General features: G+C 45.5%; 1 protein-coding gene across 3 annotated transcripts in view; it reads right to left on the bottom strand.

Annotated features, from left to right (window-relative positions):
* NPRL3 (NPR3 like, GATOR1 complex subunit) overlaps positions 1 to 13,431 on the bottom strand; it is a 334,166-nt gene that overhangs the window by 218,605 nt on the left and 102,130 nt on the right. For all 3 annotated transcript variants that reach the window (XM_069210380.1, XM_069210379.1, XM_069210381.1), the window contains one exon: positions 9,545 to 9,619. In XM_069210380.1, coding sequence (XP_069066481.1) covers positions 9,545 to 9,619 — 75 coding nt within the window. The remainder of the gene's footprint in view (positions 1 to 9,544; positions 9,620 to 13,431) is intronic.

Here is a 13,431-nt window from a genome sequence, read left to right on the forward strand (position 1 = left end):
CAGGCAAGGCACGGGCGGGGGGAGGTCTTCTCGGGTAAGCCACCGACTGGGCAAGGGTGAGGGCCATCTGCTGGTCGTTGCTGCACCGGTGGTCGGTTTCTCTCGGGCCTGGGTGCTGCGGGTGCAGTGCTTCTCCAGGCTACAGATATCTTTGTCCAGGGCAGTCGCGGTCAGGGAGTCCTGGGGATTCCCTCTCCAGGCGTCGTTGTGGGGTTGTAGAGAGGTCAGCCCAGGGTGGACACATCTTCAGAATCTCCTGGGGATCCTCTCTGTCTAGTTGGTTTCTCTGGACAGGGTCCGGGGGTGTCGGGTGCAGAGTAGTGGGGACTCACGCTTCTAGAGTGAGGTGAGAGTTCCTTTAAAGATGGTCTCTTGGTCTTCTTTTTGGACAGGTCTGCTGTCCACTGGAGTTTCTTGGTCCTTGGTGATTCAGACACTCCCCTGGAGGCTTTTCACGGGTCGCTGGTCCTGCAGAAGGGGTTGCTTCTTTTCTGGCAGCTTTTTGAAGCAGGAGACGGGCCGGTAGGGCTGGGGCAGAGTCAGTTGGTGCCTCCTTCTCTTCTCTGCTGGGTTTTCAGCTCAGCAGTCCTCCTTCTTTCTTGAGGTCATCAGGAATCTGTAGAGCTGGATTCAGGGTCGCCCCTAAATACTAACTTTAGGGGTGTGTTAGGGTCAGAGGGCAGTAGCCAATGGCTACTGAACCTGAGGGTGGTCACACTCTCCTTGTACCCACTCCTTCTGGGGAGGGGGGCACATCCCCATCCCTATTGGTCCTTCTCCTCCAAGGCAAGATGGAAGATTTCTCGAGGAGGGGGGTCACTTCAGGTCTGGTCACCTTACGAGTGGTCCTGGCTGAGGGGGTGACTCCTCGTTTTTCTCATAATCCATCTGGTCTTGCCACCAGAAAAGGGGGCTCGTCCGGGGAGGGGGCATCTCCACTAGCTGGAATGCCCTGGAACACTGTAACTGTGTGAAGCACCTCCACCCAGGACAGGCTTTGTTTCTGACCAAACAGTGCACAAAAGCACTCACCCCATGTGGTCAGAAACTCGTCTGGAAGTGGCAGGCTGCCACAGAACAGCCACAGCCAGCCTAGCACTAGCAGTTGGGCTAACATACAGGGGGCATCTCTAGGATGCCCTCTGTGCGCATTTTTCAATACATCCCACACTGGCATCGGTGTTGGGTTATTGTGCTGAGAAGTTTGTTACCAAACTTCCCAGTATTCAGTGTACCCATTATGGTGCTGTGGAGTTGGTAATGACAAACTTCCAGACCATATACTCAGTATGGCTACCCTGCACTTACAATGTCTAAGAATTGACTTAGACACTGTAGGGGCATAGTGCTCATGCAGCTATGCCCTCACCTGTGGTATAGTGCACCCTGCCGTAGGGCTGTGAGGCCTGCTAGAGGGGTGACTTACCTATACCACAGGCAGGGGTTGGTAGGCATGGCACTCTGAGGGGAGTGACATGTCGGCTTTGTCTAAGCTGCAAAGCAGTGTGCATGTACTGAATGAGGGGTCCCTGAGGGTGGCAAAATACACGCTGCAGCCCTTAGGGACCTTCCCTGGTCACAGTGCAATTGGTACCAGGGGTACATTTTACAAGGGACTTAACTGTGTGCCTGGGCTGTGCCAATTGTGGAAACAAATGTACAGTTTTAGAGAAAGAACACTGGTGCTGGGGCCTGGTTAGCAGGGTCCCAGCACACTTCCAATCAAAGCTGGCATCAACACTAGGCAGAAGGTGGGAGGTGACCATGCTAACAGTGGCATTTTCCTACAACCTTTAACACATTAATAAACAGAATTGTGTTGTGGAGATATTTAAAGGGAATTTGATTGTAATCACTTTTTCATTCCTTTTCATATTTTCTCTCAAACATTAGTTACTAATTTATCCTTAAGTAATGCATTTGTAACTATTGAGTTTCTTGGCTGTGGAGCCATCCTTAGATAGCCTTGGGTGGGCTGCTTGCGATATACGTTTAGGATTTATTGTTTATAATCATGTATCTGGTGTTAAGCAAAAGGTATTGTTGAACAACATTACATATGTGGTGGGTTTACTGAATGTGTTGTTGCCAAATATATGGTGCTACCACTTATTTGGTGTTATTGGATAACTCCATGTCCCTAGGTCATACCTTTTACAGTTCAGGGATTTGCTTAGCAAAGAAGGTATGGGTGCAATTGATTCAACTGAATTGAACCAAGATCCAGAACACACTTTTTATAGCCCGGTACCAACAACATGCGATCCTGCACACATGGAGACAGACTTATGTTAAGTCTATGGTTACAGAGTAGTTAGTACCTCATATGGTGGTTAAAAAATAAAACGTTAAATATAAATATAAAGTTATTTCCAGTGGTATAGCCATTGTTGTGAATTTCTAAATTACCAGGATACTCTAAAAGAAAGCTTTGGTGACATGATGTGCAAGAGTCCTCAGCAAACAATTTTGTGTTTCTGATGTGCTAAAAACTACTGCACTTTAGTTTTACAAGCAGACAAGCTGCCCAGGAAGCTCCATAAATCATCATGAAGATGTAGGAACACACACAGGGACATCAGAAATCACCCTTGTACAAAGAGGTGGATCTGACTTTTACTGCAGCTTACTGCAACATCAGGAGAAGACAACTTTCCGTCAGGCTTTTAATAATCAATACTTGAATTATGATGTTTTACTATGGACTGACAATGTTTCTGACAATGTTGTAAAGTACTGTTATTGACTGATATTGTCTGACAACATTGTAAAGCACTTTAATATCCTCGGGTCTAGTGAGCGCTATAGAAAACTCTCTAAATAAACAAATACATATATAATAAATCTGAATACAAGTTTTCTGCAACAAATTATTATTTAGGTTGAACATGAAAATACACCCAAAATTGAGATAATCCATAAAAAGGGCCAATGGAATTATGCAGCAGGAGAGGACCAAATTATGGAACATGGTAGACTAAATTAAATACCAATTTACAGAAAAAGACCCTTAACCATCCAATATGTTGTTTTCCATATTAAAGAACTTGACCTTCAAGGAAGAGAATTTTGTGTCTTTGTTACACACATTTTTGCTAGTACATTGGTTGCTAATAACATGCCCCTTCATGGCGGTTGGGTGTCTCGATATGCTGTTTATGGGCAGGATAATACGATTTTGAGGATGTGGCGTTTATTGCATAATTATGGATTTGTCACATTTGCTACATAATCTATCATCTGCTGCATAATCTGCAGAGATTACCCCAAAAACATTGTTTCTAGCTCAAACAGATCAAAAGTTAGTGAAAACTCTGCAGCACGTGTTGCACCTGGAAGGTCCAACGCAAAGGCTGACTGGTCACCTTTCTTATGCTGATTGGTGTTCTTGGGTGCTAAACGTACTAATGAGGTGAAACCTTTGCGCAGACAGTGTTAACAGGTTTACAATGACAAAATAACGAAGTAAGACTATCACAAAATGTGCGGGATTAAACTGCATTGTTTGACTCTTCATGCTGCATAGTTCTGTTCACATGGCCTACAGCAACAAGCGTGCTTTTTCTAAATTACATACACGAGTAATTGACCCAGCTTAGTGAGACAAAAAAACACTTTATATTGGACATCTTTAAATATGCTCCTTTCTGTCCCTTTATTATTTCTCATTTCTTCCATGAAGGTCCGTCAGTTATTCGTCACCACAGGGAAGGCCTTCAGATTATCCGACAATGAGATTTATCGTCAAAAATCGGGCAGAAGCCGCAGAAATGATTTCCGTCAAAAATCCTATTTCGCGGGGCACACTAGGACTCAAGCTGGTGTCTAGTATCTCTGCGCTGCAAGCGGAGTGCCTCGCCCGCCCATGTTCTGCCAGGCCCTTAATCTGAGTCTCTCGCCTTGAGAAAGGGGCCAAATAGCGCCCCAGGCTCAATGAGGAAGAACATTAGGGCGGCCACGTACGAACGAGATATGGACACGAACATAACTGTAGAACTGGGAGACGATAACGCTAGAGATGTGGCAAAGCTGCTTGTTTACTGTCTGTGAGGACTGCAGACCGGAGCAATAAATTTCAGCTCCAAAACGGTGATCCTCAGCTCGGGGGGGGGGGGGCTCAAATGAGCCAGGGGGACCCAGACTCTGGCCAAAAGAAGCATTTATACAGATAACAGGCCTTTGTTTGAAGCAGAAGCATGTTACTGCATTTTTAAAAAGGTTAACAGTACTTAATGGCAATGTTTAAATAGGTCTAGACATATTTAAACATTGCGATCTTTATAAAATAATTGTGAAAAATTCTGAGGTGGGACCAATGATGGTGCGGTATTAAAAAGTTTGGAGACACTCCACTACCCTGACACAAGGAGGGCGTAGAGATGAGAAAACTTACAGTTTAAGCCCTACTGTAAAACAGACACCAAGAAAGATAATAGGATTGTCACAGTATGGTGCACGCAATCAGTGTTCCACGGTCGGACTGTGACTGAAACTAGGCCCAGGCACCAATATAAAAATGGCCAACCATTAGTAAATTAGATATCTAAACTAAGCGTTAGCAAAGCCAATCGGTCTCACCTAAGCAAGAGCTATTGACTTTGCTAATGTGTTTTGGCCACGTTGTACAATTGCGTGGCTGCTGTTCAGTTTGGCTAACAGTTTGTAACGCAGAAGAGAGTGGTCTGTGGAATTGTGGCTTAGAGTGAAGTGTCGCAGAGTGATATAGAGTGTCGTACAGTGGAGTGTCAGAGTGGCAACAGTGTCAGAGTGGAGTAGAGTGTTGTAGCGTGGAGTGGCATATAATGGCGTGGAGTGAAAGGACAGAGATTGGAGTGGGGTGTTGTAGAGTGGAGTTTTGTGGAGTGCACAGAGTGGAGTGATGTAGAGTGGAGTACAGTATTATAGATTGGAGTGACAGAGTAGAGGGTGTACGGTGGCATAGCACAGAGTGGAGTAAAGTGTCACAGAGTGGACTGCCACACCAAGTGGAGTGGTGTGGCGTAGAGAGAAGTCAAGTGTCAGAGAGGAGTGGCGAGCATCAAGTGGTGTGGAGTAAAGCGGGAAGTAGAGTGTAATAGAGTGCAGTGGCATAGAGTAGAGTGGTGTACAGTGGAGCGACGCAAAGCAGATTGGAACACAGTAGAGTGGAGTAGAGTAGAGTGGACTGGCAAAGAGTAGACTGAAGTAGAATAGACTAGAATGCCATGGTGTAGATTGACAGAGTAGAGTGTAGTGGCTTGGAGTGTAGTGGCTTTTAGTGGCATAGAGTAAAGTGGCGCAGAGCAGAATGACACTGTGTGGAATGAAGTGGCGTATAGTGGTACTGTGTATAGTGGAGTGGCACAGAGTGAAATGGAGTGGCATAGAGTGGAGTGGCACTGAATGGAGTTGCACAGAACAACTTTCAGTGGTGTGGAATGGCACAGAGTTCAGTGGCAATGAGTAGAGTGGGGTAAAGTAGAGTGGTGCAGAATGCATTGGCATAGATGGCACTGGCATAGAGTAGCATGGCATAGAATAGAGTGGCTCAGAGTGCAGTGGTGCAGACTGGAGAGGTATACAGTTCAGTCGTGTAGGATGGTGCAGAGAAGAATGGTGTAGAGTGCAGTGACTTAGAGTAGTGTGGTGCAAAGTAGAGCAGAGTGGAATAGAGTGGAGTGGAGCAATGCAGAATACAGTGGCACAGAGTGTAGTGGCATAGAGTGCATTGGTGCAAAGTGCAGTACAGTGGCAAAGAGTACAGTGGCATAGAGTATAGTGGTGTAGATTAAAGTGTTGTAGAGTGCAGTGGCATACAGTGCAGAGGCGTAGCATTGGTGCAGTGTAGAATGACGAGTGCAGAGTAGAGTGGGTGGCAGAGTGCAGTAGCACTGGGTAGAGTGGTGCAATGCAGAGTACAGTGGCATGGAGTGCAATGTCGTAGAGTGCATTAGAGAGGCATAGAGTGTAGTGGTGAAAAGTGGAGTGGCGTGGAGTAGATGCAGGGGTCATAAACTGCATTAGTGCAGAGTGCATTGGCGCAGAGTGGTGCAAAGTAGAGTAAGGTGACATAGAGAGCAGTGGCCTAGAGTGGTACAGAGTAGAATAGAGTGCTGTGGTGTAGACTGGAGTTGTGTACAGTGCACTGGCAGAGACTGCAGTGGTTTAGAGTAGGGTGTTGCAGAGTGCGGTGGTATAGAGTGGTGCAGAGCAGATTAGAGTGGCACAGCATAGAGTGCAGTGGAGTGAAGTGACGTAAAGTGGAGCGATAGAGTGGAGTGACAGACTGAATAGAGTTGAGTAGAGTGCAGTGGTATTTAGTGGCTCAGAGTAGAGTGAAGTGGTGTAGAATGGAGTGGTGCAGATAAAGTTTAGTGGTGCAGAACAGATAAGAGGGGCGTATAGTGCAGCAGTATGGATTAGAGTGCACTGGCATACAGTGCAGTGCTGTAGCATGCAGTGTTGCAGATTGCAATGGCAGAGTGGAGTGGTGCAGAGTAGAGTGGACTAGAGTGAAGTGTTGTAGAGTGGGGTCATGTAAAGTGCACTGGCATACAGTAGAGTGGTGTAGATGAGAGAGGTATGGAGTGGAGTGGCGTACAGTGCAGTGGCGTAGAGTGGAGTGGTGCAGAGCAGAATGCAGTGGCATACAGTAAAGTGGTGAGGAGTGGAGTGACAGAAAGCAGTGGCATTGAATCAACTGCAGTGGGATAGAGTAGAGCAGAGTGGGCTGGCATAGAATATAGTGGACTGGCATACAGTTCACTGGAGTAGAGTTTTGTAGCATAGAGTGGCACAGAGTGCACTAAGGTAGAGTTCAGTGGGACAGATTGGAGTGGCATAGAGTGGAGCGGTATAGAGTGCAGTGTCCCAGAATTCAGTGGCAAAAAGTTCAGTCATGCAATATGGAGTGGTGCAGAGTAGAGTGACATAGTGTGCAGTGGTGTAGAATACAGTGGCCAAGAGTGCAGTGCCACACAGTGCAGTGGTTCAGAGTAGAGAAGCATAGAGTTCAGTGGAACAAAGTATAGTGGTGCAGAGTGGAGGGGTATAGAGTACAGTGACATGGAGTGGTGCAGAGTTGAGTGGCATACAGTGCAGTGGCAGAGAGTAGTGTGGTGGGGAGTAGTAGAGGGGCATACAGTAGAGTGATGCAGCGTAGAGTAACATGGTTGAGAGCTCACTGTTGTAGAGTAAAGTGTCAGAGTGCAGTGGTGTAGAATAGAGTGGGATACGGTGCATTTGCATAGAGTGCAGTGGTGCAGAGTAGAACACAGTGCCATATGGGGTTACAGCTTGGCAGTGAAAGGTGATATGCATCTGGGGCGAATGGTGATACGGCAGGGCAGTACAAGGTGATATGCGCCTGGGGCAAATGGTGTTACAGCAGGGCAGTACAAGATAATATGCATCTGGGGCGAATGGTGACACAGCAGGGCAATACAAAGCGGTGTGCATCAGGAGTAAACGGTGAGACATCAGGGGTGAATGGTGATACATCAGGGCAGTACAAGGTGATATGCATCAGGTGTGAATGGTGATGTAGAAAGTCGGTACAAGGTGATGTGTATAAGGGGTGAATAGTGATACATGATGGATGAATGGTGATACAGCAGGGGCGGTATATACAACAGGCCAGATGTGCATCAGGGGCGTATGGTTATTCAGCAGAGTAGTACAGGTGATATGCATCAGAGGCAAACGGTGATACATCAGGGGATGAAAAGTGATACAGCAGGGCTTTACAAGGTGATATGCATCCGGAATGAACGGTGATAAAAGCAGGGCAGTACAAGGTGATGTGCATCAGTGGTGAACGGTGACACATCTGGGGTGAATGGTGATACAGCAGGGTATTACATGGTGATGCCTATCAATGGTGAACGGTGACACATCTGGGGTGAATGGTGATACAGCAGGGTATTACATGGTGATGCCTATCAATGGTGAATGGTGATACATCTGGGGTGAAGGGTGATACAGCAGGGTATTACATGGTGATGCCTATCAATGGTGAATGGTGATACATCTGGGGTGAAGGGTGATACAGCAGGGTATTACATGGTGATGCCTATCAATGGTGAACGGTGATACATCTGGGGTGAAGGGTGATACAGCAGGGTATTACATGGTGATGCCTATCAATGGTGAATGGTGATACATCTGGGGTGAAGGGTGATACAGCAGGGTATTACATGGTGATGCCTATCAGAGCGAATGGTGATACAGCTTGGCAGTGCAAGTTGATAGGCATCAGGGGCGAATGGTGATACAGCAGGGCAATGCAAAGTTCTGTGCAACAGGGAGCACCACTAATGAACTTCAGGGGATAAGTGGGTAACATGCATAAGGGAACAACTCGGTAACGCACCTTAGGGAGGCACTGGGCAATGCATCAGTGAGACATGGAATGTAGTGCACAAGGGGTGCTGTGCATGAAGAGCATCAGGCGGCGCTAGGTCACCTGCCTCACAAAACTATGGGTCATGTGACCCACAGGAGCTCTAATTAATGTTACTCATAGGAGCAATGGATCTTGTGAATCTTGTGAGCACTGAATAATGTAGAGTTAAGGGGTGCACAACAGGGTCAATGGGTGATGTGCAGCAGGGAGACAGATGAGGTATGAAATGTATCATGCATCAATGTGCTGTAGCGTTACGTCACAGAGATCTCAAGTTTTCCCATGCCTGTCATGAGTAGGGGCGGGCAGAACTTGTGGAATTTGACTCAGTGGAAATATGTGGAGTTACAAAAAAATTCTGCAAGGTTCCACAGAGTTCCACCAACGAGTGGAAAAAGACATGTTGTGTTGCTCACCCTTTGACTCAGTGATGGGAGCGCGTTGCACGCTGGAAGATCAGCACGAACTGCACCATGCGGTGCGTCAGAGGGTGCAGCTACTCGAGTTGATTTTGCTGGTGCCTGAGTAGGTTTTCTACTTGAGAGACAGCTTGTTTGGATTTTGGTCTCAAGCATTGTAGGCCGGGAATTTTTCCGTCAATTCTTACAGTGCTAAAGCAATACATAAAGTCCCAGCAATCAAGGCTGCATTGGTCAAATGACAAGAACTGGTTGAGGGTGTCACACATGGTTAAACATGTCACACTTGGTAAGAGCTGTGCAAAGGGGCGAATGGGTAGAGAAAAAAGCCCCTTTGTCACGTCACAATATAAAAGGTGTATTAGCAACAATTGCCCTTATTTTCATTCACCTGAAGCCTCTCAAACTTTTGTTTTCATTGCCAATGTTTACACTACAACACAGGCACTACGGGTCCATGTAATAAATCGTTATAATGCAAAATGCGAAAGGGAAAAACCTTTCTGAATCGTTATCAGCCTCAAGTGATTTTTGTGAAGACTGGATTATTTAAAAAAAGCGCCCCAATAAAAACATTACATTCAATATTAACAGGGCAAAAATTCCTTTCCTAAAGTCTAACACTTTCTCGTTGACAACAGAGTGCACCAAGACCACTATCTTGGGTCTAAAAGCCACAAGTGGCTTTCATAAAGCCGACCTCAGTAACGTTTACATTCATTTAGCTGTAAGATCGCCTTACCCGTAATGCGAAGACCACATTGAAGAGAATCATGGTTGGCATTTCTCTCTTTGGGGAGGGATCGGTTTTGGAGACCTGGGAAGAAAACAGATTCAGGAGTCAATACGCAAAACAAGAACCTGCTGTGACTTTCAACAGCGACTCCATCGCCCTAATCTAGGGATCCCTCTTTGTTTCCAACACTGGGGACATCTATCGAATTCACCAGGTTGGGGCGTGACCCGCATTCCGAACACAAAATAGGGCGTCATAACTAATACAAACACACACACACACTACTACTGACAAAACTCTTACACAGACAACAATCAACACAACTATACACCAAACTACAAAAACATACTCACACACAAGCACAACTACATACGTAACAACGGCACCCACACAACGTTCATTTGAATTTTACAGCAACACAACACACAACCAAACTTATACAACATCATGGATCCCACATGCAAGTGGCACACCTACAGACACATCCACATCACCCACTCCAGCTCCTTCCGCCTCAATCAGCCAATCGCATCGGGCACACACACACATACTTTTACTGACTCATACACACAGCTGGTAGCACAACCTCACATGTGTAAGACCCCTTGCAATGTGCACACATGAACATAGTCGAAAGGGGTGAATGGAACGTCACTGTGCTGCCAGAATTCATTTGGCAATAGATACTGACACCACAGTGGCTGTTGTGCATGTGTGCGATAAGTGTCACGTACCAGTGTGTCCCCATCCATGTCCCACAAAAATGTGTTCCCAACATATGCATTTCACAGTAATTCAAAAAAGCATTGACAAAGCCAATAAGTCTCGCCAGCTGGACATAATCGCTCTGCCAGTGATTTTTAGCCATGCTATACATCCCCGAGTTGTGCATCATGGCTAAATTACATGTAATTTTGTGCAACTTTGCATAATTTTAGCAGAAATTTTGCACCAATACATGAAAGCAAATTACGTGAATTTTGAACACCACTAGTAGTGCTATTGTGTGAATGTGTGTGCACTGAAGTATGTTCTAGTTATTTCAAATCCATATCCATTTCGAAAGAACTGATCATTCGACCATGAGAGACAAGTGTGGTTACATCAGTAGCCTGGAATTGCAAATCATATTTTCAAATTCTGGTAGGGACAGCTTATCCTTTCATTTCTCCTAGGTCGATACAATAAGTACCACTGAAGTATGGAATTGTAGCACCTATTACTATTTAGGCATAAATAATTCATTCTGTAGTGTAGAATGTAGAAATAATTATTATAGTAAAGTTTTTTGTTCCTATCGGCAAGTAGGGTTCAACTTTTTGAACAAAGTGCCTAATATTTACAACAAGTGACAACTTAGTTATTTTTACTTATATTTTGCTTAATGGTTGTGTGTAGCCAATATATTTACGCAACCATTTGCCATGAAATGAACCAATATACTGGAAAGTGGATTTGTTTACTGATGATCACACAATTAGGGCAAGCTGAGTAGCCAAGAAACATTTGTTTTGATTTGATGCCGGTATTTTTTTGCAGCCTTTATCTGTACATGCTTCAAACAGCAAGTATAAAATGAATGTATTTTTCAATGTTTTCTAGAGCTGCTTTAATGATCCATGGCTAATAAGTAAAGTAAACAAAGACAGAAATAGTCATTTACCAAGGAATACATACAATATTGTTAACATTCCCATTAAGAATCACATCACTCTTAAAAAAACATTGACCAGTATTTCTTGCTTTGAAAGGTGGCGACCCCAATCATGGTGGTGGTGGTGTGGGGGGGGGGGGGGGGGGGGGGGGGCGGTTAAAGGCACTGATGTGTCTTTTTTTTCCAATGTGAAAACGAGTGACAAAATGTGTCCCGTGCGCCATTCAGTTAAAATTATTGTGGCCCAACGAGTTTGTGTTTTGAACTAGTGCACAAATAAACATGCTTTCAGCCATTTGTTGTGTAATGCAAACGTTATATCCCACGTCATCGTCGTAGGACATTCAAAGCAATGCACTAAATAACACGGTGCAGAGAGTGGCAGGTTTTATCACATTCAGATGCTGAGGGACATAGTACGGATCACTTGGATCACTGCTGCCCCGTTTTCCAACAGAGAAGAAACGGGGGCCCCACTCTGGGTAATCATTATCTTAAGAAACGAATGAAAAATGCCAGAATGGCGTCAGATGGGGGACGAGCTGGCACGGGGAAAGCCCGTGATTCGTACAGAGCGGGACGTCGCCCCTCAGAGCCTGCGGATGTTGTGAGCAGAGTGTCCTCAGCTCATGTTGGGAGGTCTCAAGCAGAACTTTGAATAAAAACTCCTGACTGCGAGTGGGGCAAGTAACGGTCAGTCCTAAGTGGCAAGCAACAGTGCTGAAAGTGCAAGCAAAAAGAATGAGGGAGGACAGGTAGGTGCAAGCACACGTGAGAGGGAGGGGAGGAGGACACGAGGGAGCCAGCTGAGAAAACAAGCAGGCACCGAAGCAAACTTTCTTTGTAGTAATGAAAATACATAAAAAGCTAAAAATACAATTGAGGTGCACTAGTGAACACTTTAAAAAAAGTATGCAGTTACACTGCAGAACGTTTTAGAGCTTTAATAAAAATAAAAATAAACCATTGACACCCTGCCTGTATAAGAAACATGAGTAAGATGAGCTCACAAACAATTCTTCAATCAAAAGAAAAAGTAATGCCCACAAAAAAAGAAGTGGAAAGTCACAAGTAATTAGGCCAATCACCGTGGGAGGGAACAACACAAGAAAAGGCGGGCTATCTAACAGAGGATGACCACATAAAAGCTAGCAATTTAAACTGACATTCCACACAAAAATGGGCTGGCTGTAAGCCCACTAACTGTAAAAAATAAATAAAAAAAAAGTCTTAAAGAGACAGCGCATGCATTGTCTACACAAGACCTAAAAATTACTGTGACATGCATATGACTGCAGTGGTCCCGTGCCCATACGTGGCGCCCACAAAACGTACACAGACAATGAGAGCTCCCTTCCTTGATGTCTGGCAACTAGGGGTCGTGTTTTCACCGTGGTCCAGTGGCAACAACAATGGAAGGCGTTGTCCAATCGTGTCTAGTCGAAAATGGAAGCGTAGTAGGGAAAAAAAGGTAGGGTTTTTTTGCCTCATTTCTCCACTAATCCGCCAACTCAATTGTTGAGGTTGGACTGCCACAGTTAGCTTGGCGGTAAGGCACATTGAATTCTGCTTGTCTGTAAAGGTGGCTGGAGTCCGCTGCCAGCCCCAATGTCCAATGCTGACGTGGAGTCCGCTGGAGATACTTGGCGGAGTAGGCGGGACTCAAGTGCTCTTTCGCCTATGGGACTGCCAACATCTAAACCTGGCAGGCGGACTGCCAAGGCGACGGACTGGTTTTTCTATGAAAAAATGTGGGCTGGGCCATTATCGCCAAAATCTAAATCAGGCCGTATAATCGGAAGAGTCACTCCACCTATATACAAGTTCCCTGTTGGCTACAATCAGACCAATGTGAAGGAATGCTTGTGTATATATGTTGGCATCTGTATCTGAGAAAATGTTATGCAGCGCCATCTTACCGGTGAGCTTCACTGGCCAACCCTCTACATCTGTCTAGATCTGATCAACTCCACGTCAGAAAGGCTGGAGTCCACACCATCGCTATACTGTACACAGGAAGTCTCCCTCGGAGCATTCACGTGTCAGGCACATTGAGGAGTGTCTCATTGAATGTGCCACAGCCTCATGCACATCAGACAGACTCGGGTAGATACCTGAATTGGACCAGTTTGAGCTAGGCGATGATTAGGGCATCTAATGGGGCCATTAGAGCAATCTGCCAATCTTTATCTAAGGAGGAACAAAGGTCCATCTCACAAGACCCTCAAATAGTATGCAA

Source organism: Pleurodeles waltl, chromosome 10, assembly GCF_031143425.1.
Source record: "Pleurodeles waltl isolate 20211129_DDA chromosome 10, aPleWal1.hap1.20221129, whole genome shotgun sequence".
Taxonomy (NCBI): domain Eukaryota; kingdom Metazoa; phylum Chordata; class Amphibia; order Caudata; family Salamandridae; genus Pleurodeles; species Pleurodeles waltl.